The 17556-nt window shown below is 47.1% G+C and overlaps 1 protein-coding gene and 1 long non-coding RNA gene across 3 annotated transcripts in view; one reads left to right on the forward strand and one right to left on the reverse strand.

Annotated features, from left to right (window-relative positions):
* The first annotated feature begins 94 nt into the window (after positions 1-94).
* Positions 95-17556, forward strand: part of LOC130342875 (uncharacterized) — a 57116-nt gene continuing 39654 nt past the window's right edge. Inside the window, exons 1-4 of one of the 2 annotated variants that reach the window (XR_008882345.1) lie at positions 95-239; positions 3330-3456; positions 7918-7995; positions 8197-8431. This is a non-coding gene — a long non-coding RNA (uncharacterized LOC130342875). Of the gene's footprint in view, positions 240-3329; positions 3457-7917; positions 7996-8196; positions 8432-17556 lie in introns of those variants that run through there. The other variant, XR_008882344.1, reaches the window with a different exon arrangement.
* The window catches only part of PSMA1 (proteasome 20S subunit alpha 1), a 20179-nt gene continuing 12705 nt past the window's right edge, over positions 10083-17556 (reverse strand). Inside the window, exons 6-10 of the mRNA XM_056554290.1 lie at positions 16158-16228; positions 12139-12268; positions 10707-10786; positions 10402-10506; positions 10083-10277 (exon numbers count right to left, since the gene is read on the reverse strand). Coding sequence (XP_056410265.1) covers positions 10221-10277; positions 10402-10506; positions 10707-10786; positions 12139-12268; positions 16158-16228 — 443 coding nt within the window. The 3' untranslated portion in view covers positions 10083-10220. The remainder of the gene's footprint in view (positions 10278-10401; positions 10507-10706; positions 10787-12138; positions 12269-16157; positions 16229-17556) is intronic.

Here is a 17556-nt window from a genome sequence, read left to right on the forward strand (position 1 = left end):
ATGGAGCGCAACGTACCGGAAGTATTCATCCCCATGGAGCGTAACGTAGCAGAAGTAGGTGTAGTAAACAGCGCGCACACGTATGGGAAGTGGCCGCTGAACCGGAAGTACAATGACGCCCTCCACCGGAAGTGACTTTACCTTCCTGTGAGTTGTTGCTAGGTGACGGTGTCATGCAGTAATGTCGTCTCTGTTTGATGATGTAGTTTGCAAGGGAGCTGCTGGACTACTTAGTTGTGGTATAACTATATATACTTAATATATATATATATATACACACACACATATATATACACACACCTCCTGCCATATTACAGCCGCTGGCACCATGGAGCAGATATCTGGTAGTGCCCTGGATGGCGATATTATCATGGCGTGTACATTTAAAGAAGCACTATATTATACAGTGACCCCCCGGCCTACGATGGCCCCGACATACGATCATTTCCACATATCTCAGAGGCAGCATCAACATACGATGCTTTTGTATGTCGGGGCCATCGCATAAACAGCTATCCGACAGTGCAGACTGCTTCACCTGCCCCCGGATAGCTGTTTACGGTGCCCCGTGTGGTCCGCTGACGATCACTTACCTGTCCTCAAGGCTCCGGCGCGTCCTCTTCGGGATCCCCTGCATCGTTGGCGCTCTCCATCGTCATCATCACGTCGCCGCGCACGCCGTCCCGTCATCCAATAGGAGCGCCGTGCTTAACGACGTGATGGAGAGCGAGGATGCCGGGAAAGCAGAGGCCTTGCTGGAGCGTCGGGGACACCCCGGGGATGCGGCGACGGGCGGCAACATTCCGGGCAGCGGTGACGGTCCAGAGCGGTGGGGACACGTGAGGATAACTTCCTATACCAGTGGTCTTCAACCTGCGGACCTCCAGATGTTGCAAAACTACAACTCCCAGCATGCCCGGACAGCCGTTGGCTGTCCGGGCATGCTGGGTGTTGCAGTTTTGCAACATCTGGAGGTCCGCAGGTTGTAGACCACTGTCCTATACATTACATTGCACGGATCCCTCAACATACGATGGTTTCAACAAACGATGGTCCATTTGGAACGGATTACCATCATATGTTGAGGGACCACTGTATACTCATTTCAGATTTACACAGATATCCTGTCGCCACGCGCTAAACTATTTGCTGTTGGCGATCACACCAAACCGCTATGATGGCGGTGTATACAGTATAACAATGTTTCCCAACAAGGGTTGCCACCCTGCCGGTATTTTTAATATTAAAAATACTGACAGTGCAATGGCCGTTATTTATCCAACCAATTCTCCAACTCCCGGAATGTTCCCCCATATCCTATACCATTGTTTCCCAACCAAAGCGCCTCCATCTGTTTCAAAACTACAATTCCCAGCATGCCCGGACAGCCGTTGGCTGTCCGGGCATGCTGGGAGTTGTACTTTTGCAACAACTGGAGGCACCCCTGGTTGGGAAACACTGACCTTTACGATATACTACTATATAGTCCAACATGCTGGGAGTTGAAGTTTTCGTTTGGGGCAGCTGCTGAGCCCTGTATCAGGGCATGCTGGGAGTTGTAGTTAGTAACTAACTGCATCTCCCGAATTTAATAAAATTAAAAAAAGCCATCAAAACAAAAATGGTACTGATAAAGATTACAGATCGGTACGCAAAAAAATAGCCCTCATAAGAAGAAATAAAAAAAAAAGTAATAGGGGTCAGAATAGGACAAAATTTCCCAAGCATACTGTATGTGTATCCTGTGATGTTACACACATATATAATTAATTATTCAAATTAGCTCGTCCGGTATTTTTTGGCAAGAAAGGTGAAACCCTATTCCCAACCAGTGTGCCTAGAGCAGTTGCAGAAACTACAATTCCCAGCATGCCCGGACAGTCACAGGCTACATCTGGAGGCCCTCTGGTTGGAAACATACTGCCCTTATGAAATGTGTCACCAGTTTAACAAGTAGTAACAAAGTTTATATGACCGGCTGTGAACTCTCCTCTCCCTGAAGTTGCCCCTTTTCTCCATGTCATCAGAAGTAATCTCTTCAGACGGCCCATGTACTTGTCTAAGGGGTTAAAGGGGTATTCCAGGCAAAAAAAATTTTTTATATATATATATCAACTGGCTCCAGAAAGTTAAACAGATTTGTAAATTACTTCTATTAAAAAAAATCTTAATCTTTTCAGTACTTATGAGCTTCTGAAGTTAAGGTTGTTCTTTTCTGTCTAAATCCTCTCTGAAGACACGTGTCTCGGGAACCGCCCAGTTTAGAAGAGGTTTGCTATGGGGATTTTCTTCTAAACTGGGCGGTTCCCAAGACACGTGTCATCAGAGAGGATTTAGACAGAAAAGAACAACCTTAAAAGGGGTACTCTGGGGAAAACCTTTTTTCTTTTAAATCAACTGGTGGCAGAAAGTTAAACATATTTGTAAATTACTTCTATTAAAAAAATCTTAATCCTTCCAGTACTTATTAGCTGCTGAATGCTACAGAGGACATTCCTTTCTTTTTGGAACACTGATGACATCACGAGCACAGTGCTCTCTGCTGACATCTCTGTCCATTTTAGTAACCATGCATAGCAGATGTATGCTAAGGGCAGCATGGTGGCTCAGTGGTTAGCTCTGCTGCCTTGCAGTGCTGGGGACTTGGGTTCAAATCCCACTAAGGACAACAATAAATAAAGCGTTATTATTATTATTATTATTATAATAATGTCAGCAGAGAGAACTGTGCTCGTGATGTCATCAGAGAACATTCCAAAAATAATAGAATTTCCTCTGTAGTATTCAGCAGCTAATAAGTACAGGAAGGATTAAGATTTTTAATAGAAATAATTTACAAATATGTTTAACTTTCTGCCACCAGTTGATTTAAAAGAAAAAAGGTTTTCACCAGAGTACCCCTTTAACTTCAGAAGCTCATAAGTACTGAAAGGATTAAGATTTTTTAATGGAAGCAATTTACAAATCTGTTTAACTTTCTGGAGCCAGTTGATATATATATAAAAAAAAGTTTTTTCCTGGAATACCCCTTTAACTCCGGGTACCCTACTGCTCCTTATTCTAGAATGAAGCAACCAACATGTCGGGCAGGACAACCTGGAAATGGCCTAACATAGTCCGATCACACTCAAGATAGGATTTGAATGATAATCTGTTTCCCCTTAGTCTCCTCAGCAGCACAATATGCAGGTTTATGTCTCTGTGTGCCCCACGGGACTAAGGAATTTTAATTAGTAATAAACTATATAAATTAATTCCCCAGCCAATATAATGGGCACATAAACTCCACTCACCAAAGTAAATGATACCATGTCAATTTTATCTTCCAGCAAACACTTGTGGATCTGTGACAACTACCCTTACTTGTGACCGGTCTGGGTTGGTGGCAGCCGCCATACAGCACTACAAATACTGCATGCGCTAGTAGCTGTAGAGTCCTTAGCCCAACCCCATAAGGTAAGCAGTTTGACTTTTCACATCATAGATCTGAATGATCTAATCGTATGAAATCCTTTCCTCTTTACATAGTTGAATTCGCTGACAACAAAATCACCAAAAATTATCAATGGAAATCATTAACCCCTGGAGGTCTGGATATGGAGTCACCCTCAAAATCACAGAGGAAAACCCCACTACAGGCTGATCCAACGTTATGTAATGTCCTTAATACAAGTCCCAATGAGGCTCAGTAGTGTGTGTGGCCTCCACGTGCCCGTATGACCTCCCCGCCTGGGCATGCTCCTGATGAGGTGGAGGATGGTCTCCTGAGGGATGTCCTCCCAGACCTGGACTAAAGCATCCGCCAACTCCTGGACAGTCTGTGGTGGATGGAGCGAGACATCCCAGATGTGCTCAATCGGGTTCAGGGGAACGGGCGGCCAGTCCATAGCATCAATGCCTTCCTCTTACAGGAACTGCTGACACACTCCAGCCACATGAGGTCTAGCATTGTCTTGTATTAGGAGGAACCCAACCGCACCAGCATATGGTCTCACAAGGGGTCTGAGGATCTCATCTCCGTACATAATGGCAGTCAGGCTACCTCTGGCAAGAACATGGAGGGCTGTGCGGCCCCCCAAAGAAATGTCACCCCACACCATTACTGACCCACTGCCAAATCGGTCATGCTGGAGGATGTTGCAGGCAGCAGAACGTTCTCCACAGCGTCTCCAGACTCTGTCACTTCTGTCACATGTGCTCAGTGTGAACCTGCTTTCCTCTGTAAAAGCACAGGTGCCAGTGGAGAATTTGCCAATCTTGGTGTTCTCTGGCAAATGCCAAACGTCCTGCACGGTGTTGGGCTGTAAGCACAACCCCCACCTGTGGACGCCCTCATACCACCCTCATGGAGTCTGTTTCTGACCGTTTGAGTGGACACATGCACATTTGTGGCCTGCTGGAGGTCATTTTGCAGGGCTCTGGCAGTGATCCTCCTGGCACAAAGGCTGAGGTACCGGTCCTGCTGCTGGGTTGTTGCCCTCCTACGGCCTCCTCCACGTCTCCTGATGTACTGGCCTGTCTCCTGGTAGCGCCTCCATGCTCTGGACACTACGCTGACAGACACAGCAAACCTTCTTGCCACAGCTCGCATTGATGTGCCATCCTGGATGAGCTGCACTACCTGAGCCACTTGTGTGGGTTGTAGACTCCATCTCATGCTACCACTAGAGTGAAAGCACCGCCAGCATTCAAAAGTGACCAAAACATCAACCTGGAAGCATAGGAACTGAGAAGTGGTCTGTGGTCACCACCTGCAGAACCACTCCTTTATTGGGGGTGTCTTGGTAATTGCCTATAATTTCCACGTGTTGTCTGTTCCATGTGAATTGATTGTCAATCAGTGTTCTTCCTGAGTGGACAGTGGGATTTCACCCCCTATGGTGCCAGAACAGCAAAAAAAAAAAAAAAAAAAACAACATGGCCTATTATTTTGGAAACTATACCCCTCAAGGAACGTAACAAGGAGTACAGTGAGTCCTTAAAGGGGTACTCCGGTGGTTCATTTTTTTGACTATATGTCATCTTCTTTGTAAGTTTAGTTTTTTTGCAATATAGATGTGTTGTATGTTTTGGCTGCATTCATGTGTTTTTCTTACCTGTTTGTTGGGCAGGAAGTTCTGTAGTTCAGGGTTTTCTTTTACTGTTGTCCACAGTTCTGAGTCTATTGTGGACAAGATGTCATAGCTTTATTTTTTCTCTGTGCGCAAGAGAACAATAAGCCACACCCCCTCATCTCATCCAGCTGAGTACACAGCTCCTCACCTCCCCTCCCCCTGCTCTGTACACAGCTCCTCCCCCCTGCTCTGTACACAGCTCCTCCCCTCCCCCCTGCTCTGTACACAGCTCCTCCCCTCCCCCCTGCTCTGTACACAGCTCCTCCCCTCCCCCTGCTCTGTACACAGCTCCTCCCCTCCCCCTGCTCTGTACACAGCTCCTCACCTGTCCTCCCCCCTGCTCTGTACACAGCTCCTCCCCTCCCCCTGCTCTGTACACAGCTCCTCCCCTCCCCCTGCTCTGTACACAGCTCCTCACCTCCCCTCCCCCCTGCTCTGTACACAGCTCCTCACCTCCCCTCCCCCTGCTCTGTACACAGCTCCTCCCCTCCCCCCTGCTCTGTATTCTAAGGAGCAGGTCTGCACAGGAGAAGGACCTCACAGAGAAGATAAGTGTTATCTGAAGGGGAGGATGAGAAGGTGCACAGGCCGGGGATGTATAGACTGCAGGGGAATAAATCTCATACTGGGGATGATCTCTATATGTGAAGGGGGAGGGGGACTCGTGAATGACACATGCTGGGAGTTGTAGTCCCTGTTGTGTGTGTGTATGCTAGTGTTTACAAACCAGTGTTCCTCCAGCTGTTGCAAAACTACAACTCCTAGCATGCCCTGACAGACTTTGGGCATGCTGGGATTTGTAGATTTGCAACAGCTGGAGGCACACTGTTTGGGAAACACTGTTCTAGCCTATTCAGCATACACATCATGTTACACCAGTGTTTTCCAACCAGTGTGCCTCCAGCTGTTGCAAAACTACAACTCCTAGCATGCCCAAAGGCTGTCAGGGCATGCTGGGAGTTGTAGTTTTGCAACACCTGGAGGCACCCTGGTTGGGAAACACTGGTGTACACCCTACAGAGGTGTGGTGAACTACAACCCCCAGGAGACTAGAGGCAGCATGCTGGTGTTATATCACAGACTGAAGACTCCTGAATGACACATGCTGGGAGTTGTAGTCCCTTTTGTGTGTATCCCAACCAAGGCTGATTATATTAGTGTGCTGTGTATAAGGGGGCTGACCCGGGAAAATAGTAGGGTGGGTAAAGGGCAGAACAAACAAATCAAAAAAAAAGGAGCCGCCCCAAACCAACAAGGCATGTGGCATGCTGGGATTTGTAGTTTTCAGCACAGCAAGAAACAGGAAATAGAAGCAAAGATAGGAAAACAAAGTGGGGGATAAAGAGACAACAAAGAACGGAAATAGAGTAGGCTAAACAACAAGAATAGAAATGAAACAAAACAAATAGGGTAAGTCACAAACGGAAAAACACCTTGACCACTGGAGCACCCCTTTAATACCCCACAGGTGTTTGATGACTTTGTTAAAATCGGATGCTAAATGAATTTATTTTTTCACTAAAATGCTGGTTTTCCCCCAAATTTGACATTTTTGCAAGGGGTTATAGGAGAAAATGCCATCCAAAATTTGTAACCCCATCTCTTCTGAGTATGGAAATACCCCATGTGTAGACGTCAAGTGCACTACGGGCGCACTACAGGGCTCAGAAGAAGTCACATTTGGCTTTTGGAAAGCAGATTTAGCTGAAATGTTTTTTTGGGGGGCATGTTGCATTTAGGAAGCCCCTATGGTGCCAGAACAGCAAAAAAAAAAAAATAAATACACACATGGCATACTATTTTGGAAACTACACCCCTCAAGGAACGTAAAAAGGGGTACAGTGAGCCTTAACACCCCACAGGTGTTTGACAAATTTCCGCTAAAGTTGGACAGGAAAATGAAAAATTAGTTTTTTTTTCTCCCCTAAAATGCTGATGTTACCCCAAATTTTTCATTTTCACAATGGGTAATTGGAGAAATAGCCTCCCAAAATGTGTAACCTTATTTCTTCTGAGTATGGAAATACCCCATATGTGGATGTAAAGTGCTCTGCGGGCGAAGTACAATGCTCAGAAGAGAAGGAGCGCCATTGAGCGTTTGGTGAGAGAATTTGGTTGGAATGGAAGTCAGGGGCCATGTGCGTTTACAAAGCCCCCCATGGTGCCAGAACAGTGGACCCTCCCACATGTGACCCCATTTTGGAAACTACACCCCTCACAATTTAATAAGGGGTGCAGTGAGTATTTATACCCCACTGGGGTTTGACAGATCTATGGAACAGTGGGCTGTGCACATGAAAAATTACATTTTTCATTTTCACGGACCACTGTTCCAAAATGCTCTCGGACAGCCCCATACACCCTTTTTTTCCGGGTCACCAGATACGTGATTGACCTGGACTAGCGGCAAATTGCCGGTCTAAATTGACCGGCAATTTGCTGCGATCGCTGCCATGATGGGGGGCTGGTCGATATGCCGGGATGACTGCTGATAGATATCAGCAGTCATCCCATTTCGATCACCGTGTCCGGAGACGCAGTGATCCAGGAAAGCTGCGCCGTAAATGTACGGCGCTGTGCGCTAAGTACTTCTTAGAAGCGCTGTACCTTAAGGGGTTACGTGTTCCCTTTATTTTTTTGAGCAGTGTATTATTGTTACCTGTTGTAATGGCTCTTGGTTGCATCTTTGTCTTGTTCATATTTGTTTCCCCATGTTCTGTGATAAAAACACATTAAAACTTTTGTAAACTGCAGAAAAATACAAAAACACCATACACAGGTTGTTTCTTTTCCCCATACACAGGTTGTTTCTTTCCCTGGACGACCCCTTTACCACAGATGGGTATTTGTACACTCCGTCCTATCACCGCTTCCAGCTCAGGTTTTCAGTTCATTACTCCTGGATGTGATGGATGGGGCTGAACTCTATTACTACACCCTGGGGTCTTCTTCCCGGGCAAGAGGCCATGACAGATGTTTTCAGCAGAATCTCTGCCCGTGTCCGGCTCATTGATAACTCTGGGATGTTATTATACGAGGATGTGAGGATTCCGCCTCTTCACCCGATTGTTTCCCCTTACAGAAGTAATTACAGCCACGGTCCGATCTCACATCCTGAACCATTTCCTACAGCGAATCCCAAGGAGAAGACCTGGCAGAAGACGGCGGAGGAAATTACAGGAAGACACAGGGATGATTACAGGACGGCCATACCAGGAATACTGACCGCAGCCACCGACAGACACGAGAGAGCGTCCAGACTACGTCTGTCAGCCATCCCCATATAAAGCTTGAGCCTTGTACAATAAAAAGTTCATAAGGTAAGAGTGAGATTACTAAAAACTGCTGCTAAGGAAAAGTTGAGCAGTCTGTAGCAACCTGACCCCCGGAAACGGCTCCACTTTTCCTTTGCACAACTTTTAGCAGAACCTCCTCGGGTTTTGTTTCCTCATCATTTTCAAGAGCCCTGCGGTCGGTTTACATGAAGAGATGGTTTTCACCAAGAGGCTACAGACCTCACATTACAGCTGTGCACAATCTAGACAAACTGCACTGAAACATTAAAGCAAACTGTAAGTACAAGAAGAAGGAAGTAACATGTCTGAACCCACAACTTACCACTCACTAACACAGATGGACAACAACAGGAGATCAGCGTCAGTGTGTCTAAGGTAAACAGGTGAGAACCAGGGACATATCTGTGCAGAAACATGGCCCGGTCAGATGGGTCCAGATCTCTATAGAGAAACATGACCTGGTCAGATGGGTCCAGATCTCTATAGAGAAACATGTCCTGGTCAGATGGATCCAGATCTCTATAGAGAAACATGACCTGGTCAGATGGATCCAGATCTCTATAGAGAAACATGACCTGGTCAGATGGATCCAGATCTCTATAGAGAAACATGACCTGGTCAGATGGATCCAGATCTATATAGAGAAACATGTCCTGGTCAGATGGATCCAGATCTCTATAGAGAAACATGTCCTGGTCAGATGGATCCAGATCTCTATAGAGAAACATGTCCTGGTCAGATGGATCCAGATCTCTATAGAGAAACATGTCCTGATCAGATGGATCAAGATCTCTATAGAGAAACATGTCCTGGTCAGATGAATCCAGATCTCTATAGAGAAACATGTCCTGATCAGATGGATCCAGATCTCTATAGAGAAACATGGCCTGATCAGATGGGTCCAGATCTCTATAGAGAAACATGGCCTGATCAGATGGGTCCAGATCTCTATAGAGAAACATGGCCTGGTCAGATGGGTCCAGATCTCTATAGAGAAACATGGCCTGGTCAGATGGATCCAGATCTCTATAGAGAAACATGTCCTGGTCAGATGGATCCAGATCTCTATAGAGAAACATGTCCTGGTCAGATGGATCCAGATCTCTATAGAGAAACATGTCCTGGTCAGATGGATCCAGATCTCTATAGAGAAACATGACCTGGTCAGATGGATCCAGATCTCTATAGAGAAACATGGCCTGGTCAGATGGATCCAGATCTCTATAGAGAAACATGACCTGGTCAGATGGATCCAGATCTCTATAGAGAAACATGTCCTGGTCAGATGGATCCAGATCTCTATAGAGAAACATGTCCTGGTCAGATGGATCCAGATCTCTATAGAGAAACATGTCCTGGTCAGATGGATCCAGATCTCTATAGAGAAACATGACCTGGTCAGATGGATCCAGATCTCTATAGAGAAACATGACCTGGTCAGAAAGAAAATGGTCTGATCATCGTCTTCATCTAATGTGTGTTGAGACCTAGAGAAGTGATCCTGTCCACATGGGCCGATATTCCTTCAGAGGATTCAGTACTTTCTATGTAATGTGAAGAGACAATCCCGGCCTCACAATGTGCAGCAATGGCAGGAAACAACAAGGTCCTGGCCCGGTTTTACCATCACCAAGACAAGGACACCCGGAAATATTTCACTCAGAAATTCAAGAAGAAAAAAATGTTTCTTTATTGGTTTAGTAACAATGTGGAATTACAGAAAGACGCCGCTCCCCCACCATGCAGATCGCGCCGGGGCTGAACGAAGGCGGCCGCTGCGGAAAACATACGTATAAAAATAATCCTAAATCTAGTGCTCCATGGGCTCCTCGGGCTTATCCACCGGATCCTCTGCTGGTGCCGCCACCTGGAAAACGGCAAAAATCACCTGGTTAATAATAAGAAAACAACGCCGCCAGATCACCGATACAGGATGTGACAAACGTGAAGGCAGCGCCATAATACACCCAGCGTAATGAGACGATACCAACCTTCCTCTGTGGCCGCTCCTCTAATCCTTCCAGGAACGAAGCGACTTCATCATCATCGTAGATCGTGAACTCCAGCTCTTTACCCACAATGCCGATGGAAACGTTCTGCAGACACACAAGAAGACAATGACTGTTCTAATGGATGATGGCTCCGCCTTAGACTGATCGCAAAGGGTTTGTTACAGTGTATCAGCAGGAGGTGGTCAGACCGGACAAGAGGTGCTGAACTTTACATTCTAGACTGAATCCTCATCTGACCGATCGCCCGCCCCCCCCAATCTGATGTGACATTGTTTCGTTGTTACCTTTGTCGTCAGATCTTGCTCTGCAGGAAGAGTCTCCCTCAATGCACGAAGCCCGTGTTTAACCAACTCGTTCAGATTACCTGGGAGGAATGAGATCCACATCAGTCAGGAGTGCCTAATACCTCCACCAAAGTGCACCCGACCCCGCTCTCCCCAACCCCCCCGCTCCCCCCCAAACCCACACCATACTGTATCTGACCCCCCAGCTCCCCCCCAAACACACACCATACTGTATCTGACCCCCCAGCTCCCCCCCAAACACACACCATACTGTATCTGACCCCCGCTCCCTCACCCAAACACACACCATACTGTATCTGACCCCCGCTCCCTCACCCAAACACACACCATACTGTATCTGACCCCCCGCTCCCTCACCCAAACACACACCATACTGTATCTGACCCCCGCTCCCTCACCCAAACACACACCATACTGTATCTGACCCCCCGCTCCCCCACCCAAACACACACCATACTGTATCTGACCCCCGCTCCCTCACCCAAACACACACCATACTGTATCTGACCCCCGCTCCCTCACCCAAACACACACCATACTGTATCTGACCACCGCTCCCTCACCCAAACACACACCATACTGTATCTGACCCCCCGCTCCCTCACCCAAACACACACCATACTGTATCTGACCCCCCGCTCCCTCACCCAAACACACACCATACTGTATCTGACCCCCCGCTCCCTCACCCAAACACACACCATACTGTATCTGACCCCCCGCTCCCTCACCCAAACACACACCATACTGTATCTGACCCCCCGCTCCCTCACCCAAACACACACCATACTGTATCTGACCCCCCGCTCCCCCCCAAACACACACCATACTGTATCTGACCCCCCGCTCCCTCACCCAAACACACACCATACTGTATCTGACCCCCCGCTCCCTCACCCAAACACACACCATACTGTATCTGACCCCCCGCTCCCTCACCCAAACACACACCATACTGTATCTGACCCCCCGCTCCCCCCCAAACACACACCATACTGTATCTGACCCCCCGCTCCCCCCCAAACACACACCATACTGTATCTGACCCCCCGCTCCCCCCCAAACATACACCATACTGTATCTGACCCCCCGCTCCCCCCCAAACACACACCATACTGTATCTGACCCCCCGCTCCCCCCCAAACACACACCATACTGTATCTGACCCCCCGCTCCCCCCACACACCATACTGTATCTGACCCCCCGCTCCCCCCACACACCATACTGTATCTGACCCCCCGCTCCCCCCACACACCATACTGTATCTGACCCCCCGCTCCCCCCCAAACACACACCATACTGTATCTGACCCCCCGCTCCCCCCCAAACACACACCATACTGTATCTGACCCCAGGACCCCCCACCCCTATATAGATCTGTCTGTATGCAGAGACGCACTACACACTCACAGTCACTGAACTCTGACATGTGTCTCTCCAGGTAGGTGCGCGCCGACTGTGACCGAGCTCCGATAGACATCGCTTTACAGTCAAAGTAGTTTGCAGAGGGGCAGGTCTGGAATATGTGCGGCCCCATGTCCTGGGGGAAACAGGGAGAAGCCAGTGATATAGGAGACCCCTTATATACATTGTCCTCACAGCGACATAGGTGACCCCTTATATACATTGTCCTCACAGTGACATAGGTGACCCCTTATATACATTGTCCTCACAGTGATATAGGTGACCCCTTATATACATTGTCCTCAGTAATATAGGTGACCCCTTATATACATTGTCCTCAGTTACATAGGTGACCCTTATATACATGGTCCTCAGTTACATAGGTGACCCCTTATATACATGGTCCTCAGTTACATAGGTGACCCCTTATATACATGGTCCTCACAGCGACATAGGTGACCCCTTATATACATTGTCCTCACAGCGACATAGGTGACCCCTTATATACATTGTCCTCACAGCGACATAGGTGACCCCTTATATACATTGTCCTCACAGCGACATAGGTGACCCCTTATATACATTGTCCTCTCAGTGACATAGGTGACCCCTTATATACATTGTCCTCAGTGACATAGGTGACCCCTTATATACATTGTCCTCAGTGACATAGGTGACCCCTTATATACATTGTCCTCACAGTGACATAGGTGACCCCTTATATACATTGTCCTCACAGTGACATAGGTGACCCCTTATATACATTGTCCTCACAGTGACATAGGTGACCCCTTATATACATTGTCCTCACAGTGACATAGGTGACCCCTTATATACATTGTCCTCACAGTGACATAGGTGACCCCTTATATACATTGTCCTCACAGTGACATAGGTGACCCCTTATATACATTGTCCTCAGTGACATAGGTGACCCCTTATATACATTGTCCTCACAGTGACATAGGAGACCCCTTATATACATTGTCCTCAGTGATATAGGTGACCCCTTATATACATTGTCCTCAGTGACATAGGTGACCCCTTATATACATTGTCCTCACAGTGATATAGGTGACCCCTTATATACATTGTCCTCACAGTGACATAGGTGACCCCTTATATACACATTGTCCTCACAGTGACATAGGTGACCCCTTATATACATTGTCCTCAGTGACATAGGTGACCCCTTATATACACATTGTCCTCAGTTACATAGGTGACCCCTTATATACATTGTCCTCACAGTGACATAGGTGACCCCTTATATACATTGTCCTCACAGTGACATAGGTGACCCCTTATATACATTGTCCTCACAGTGACATAGGTGACCCCTTATATACATTGTCCTCACAGTGACATAGGTGACCCCTTATATACATTGTCCTCACAGTGACATAGGTGACCCCTTATATACACATTGTCCTCACAGTGACATAGGTGACCCCTTATATACATTGTCCTCAGTGACATAGGTGACCCCTTATATACACATTGTCCTCAGTTACATAGGTGACCCCTTATATACATTGTCCTCACAGTGACATAGGTGACCCCTTATATACATTGTCCTCACAGTGACATAGGTGACCCCTTATATACATTGTCCTCACAGTGACATAGGTGACCCCTTATATACATTGTCCTCACAGTGACATAGGTGACCCCTTATATACATTGTCCTCAGTGATATAGGTGACCCCTTATATACATTGTCCTCAGTGACATAGGTGACCCCTTATATACATTGTCCTCAGTGACATAGGTGACCCCTTATATACATTGTCCTCACAGTGATATAGGTGACCCCTTATATACATTGTCCTCAGTGATATAGGTGACCCCTTATATACATTGTCCTCACAGCGACATAGGAGACCCCTTATATACATTGTCCTCACAGTGACATAGGTGACCCCTTATATATACATTGTCCTCACAGTGACATAGGTGACCCCTTATATACACTGTCCTCAGTGATATAGGTGACCCCTTATATACATTGTCCTCAGTGACATAGGTGACCCCTTATATACATTGTCCTCACAGTTACATAGGTGACCCCTTATATACACATTGTCCTCACAGTGACATCGGTGACCCCTTATATACATTGTCCTCACAGTGACATAGGTGACCCCTTATATACACTGTCCTCAGTGATATAGGTGACCCCTTATATACATTGTCCTCACAGCGACATAGGAGACCCCTTATATACAATGTCCTCACAGTTACATAGGTGACCCCTTATATACACATTGTCCTCACAGTGACATAGGTGACCCCTTATATACACATTGTCCTCACAGTGACATAGGTGACCCCTTATATACACTGTCCTCAGTGATATAGGTGACCCCTTATATACATTGTCCTCACAGCGACATAGGAGACCCCTTATATACATTGTCCTCACAGTTACATAGGTGACCCCTTATATACATTGTCCTCAGTGATATAGGTGACCCCTTATATACATTGTCCTCACAGTGATATAGGTGACCCCTTATATACATTGTCCTCAGTGATATAGGTGACCCCTTATATACACATTGTCCTCACAGTGACATAGGTGACCCCTTATATACACTGTCCTCAGTGATATAGGTGACCCCTTATATACATTGTCCTCAGTGACATAGGTGACCCCTTATATACATTGTCCTCAGTGACATAGGTGACCCCTTATATACATTGTCCTCACAGCGACATAGGTGACCCCTTATATACATTGTCCTCACAGTGATATAGGTGACCCCTTATATACATTGTCCTCACAGTGATATAGGTGACCCCTTATATACACATTGTCCTCACAGTGACATAGGTGACCCCTTATATACACTGTCCTCAGTGATATAGGTGACCCCTTATATACATTGTCCTCACAGCGACATAGGAGACCCCTTATATACATTGTCCTCACAGCGACATAGGTGACCCCTTATATACATTGTCCTCAGTGATATAGGTGACCCCTTATATACATTGTCCTCACAGTGATATAGGTGACCCCTTATATACATTGTCCTCAGTGATATAGGTGACCCCTTATATATACATTGTCCTCACAGTTACATAGGTGACCCCTTATATACATTGTCCTCACAGTGACATAGGTGACCCCTTATATACATTGTCCTCAGTGACATAGGTGACCCCTTATATACATTGTCCTCACAGCGACATAGGTGACCCCTTATATACATTGTCCTCAGTGATATAGGTGACCCCTTATATACATTGTCCTCACAGTGATATAGGTGACCCCTTATATACATTGTCCTCAGTGATATAGGTGACCCCTTATATACATTGTCCTCACAGCGACATAGGTGACCCCTTATATACATTGTCCTCACAGCGACATAGGTGACCCCTTATATACATTGTCCTCACAGCGACATAGGTGACCCCTTATATACATTGTCCTCTCAGTGACATAGGTGACCCCTTATATACATTGTCCTCAGTGACATAGGTGACCCCTTATATACATTGTCCTCACAGTTACATAGGTGACCCCTTATATACATTGTCCTCACAGTGACATAGGAGACCCCTTATATACATTGTCCTCAGTGATATAGGTGACCCCTTATATACATTGTCCACAGTGATATAGGTGACCCCTTATATACATTGTCCACAGTGATATAGGTGACCCCTTATATACATTGTCCTCAGTGATATAGGTGACCCCTTATATACATTGTCCTCAGTGATATAGGTGACCCCTTATATACATTGTCCTCAGTGATATAGGTGACCCCTTATATACATTGTCCTCACAGCGACATAGGTGACCCCTTATATACATTGTCCTCACAGCGACATAGGAGACCCCTTATATACATTGTCCTCTCAGTGACATAGGTGACCCCTTATATACATTGTCCTCACAGTTACATAGGTGACCCCTTATATACACATTGCGTTATACTGGGCAGGTATAGAGAACGACCCCTGTAAGTCCCATAATGCACAGACATTCCCCTCTGGGTGCCATCACTCACGTCATATCCTGCGATGAGAAGTCCCACTCCATAAGGTCTGCGCCCGTAACGCTGGGTCGGAATTTGGGTTTCTGGACACAGTTAAGTCATAAACCAACAACAACAACTAGATAACGACGACTGTCACAGAGCACTACAAGGACAACATGATGATTCTCTACATATATGGTGTATATGTCTGATAGGGCGGGGGGGACCACATCTTAACATTAAGGACCCTCAAGGTGATCGGGAAGTAAACATGGTGAAGGAGCCATTTTATATACACTGCACAAAAAAAATAAAAGGTAACACTTACACAACACAATGTGACTCCAAGTCCCTGACACTTGTGTGAGATCCCACTGTCCACTCAGGAAGAACAATGATTGACAATCAATTCACATGGAACAGACGAGGGATCGACCGATTATCGGTATGGCCGATATTATCTGCCGATAATACGATTTTGGGCATTATCGGTATCGGCAATTACCTTGCCGATAAGCCAATAATGAACCCGCACCGCCCCTCCCCGACCCGCCGCACCCCCCACCGCAATGCTGAGCGGTATACCGGTATGGATTTTTGCCCATACCGCTACATCGGTCGGGCCCCTCCCCCACCCTCCAAGTCAATAAAAAAAATTAAACTTACCCGTAATGGGGGTGGTCCGGGCCATCCTTCCTTCCTGTAGTGTCTGGCGGCATTCCGGGTGGAGGGTGAACCGGTCCGGGCTGTACTTCTTCTCCGGGGGTCCTCTTCTCCACTCCGGGCAGGCTCCGGCCTAGTGACGCTGCATAGACGCCGCTACGCCGTGACGTCAGGTGCGTCGCTGCGCACGGGCGTCACTGCGCAGCTGCGTCTATGCTGCGTTACTAGGCCGGAGCCTGCCCGGAGTGGAGAAGAGGACCCCCGGAGAAGAAGTACAGCCCGGACCGGTTCACCCTCCACCCGGAACGCCGCCAGACACTACAGGAAGGATGGATGGCCCGGACCACCCCGACAGGCAGGGGGAGAGAAGCGGGTGGCGGCGGCCTATGGCACCGCAAAAGCTACTGCAGTGCATTGATTTAAAGCGCCCGCTTTAAATCAATGATCTGCAGCGGTGTCGCGGGGGGATAAATAGCCGATAACTTATACCGGAATATCGGTATAAGTTATCGGCTATCGGCCCTAACCTGCACCGATTATCGGTATTGGCCCTAAAAAAACGATATCGGTCGATCCCTAGAACAGATAACAGGTGGAAATTATAGGCAATTACCAAGACATCCCCAATAAAGGAGTGGTTCTGCAGGTGGTTACCACAGACCACTTCTCAGTTCCTATGCTTAGCATAGGAGTCTATGGTAGCATGAAACGGAGTCTACAACCCACACAAGTGGCTCAGGTAGTGCAGCTCATCCAGGAGGGCACA

Source organism: Hyla sarda, unplaced genomic scaffold, assembly GCF_029499605.1.
Source record: "Hyla sarda isolate aHylSar1 unplaced genomic scaffold, aHylSar1.hap1 scaffold_66, whole genome shotgun sequence".
In the NCBI taxonomy this organism is placed as follows: Eukaryota; Metazoa; Chordata; class Amphibia; order Anura; family Hylidae; genus Hyla; species Hyla sarda.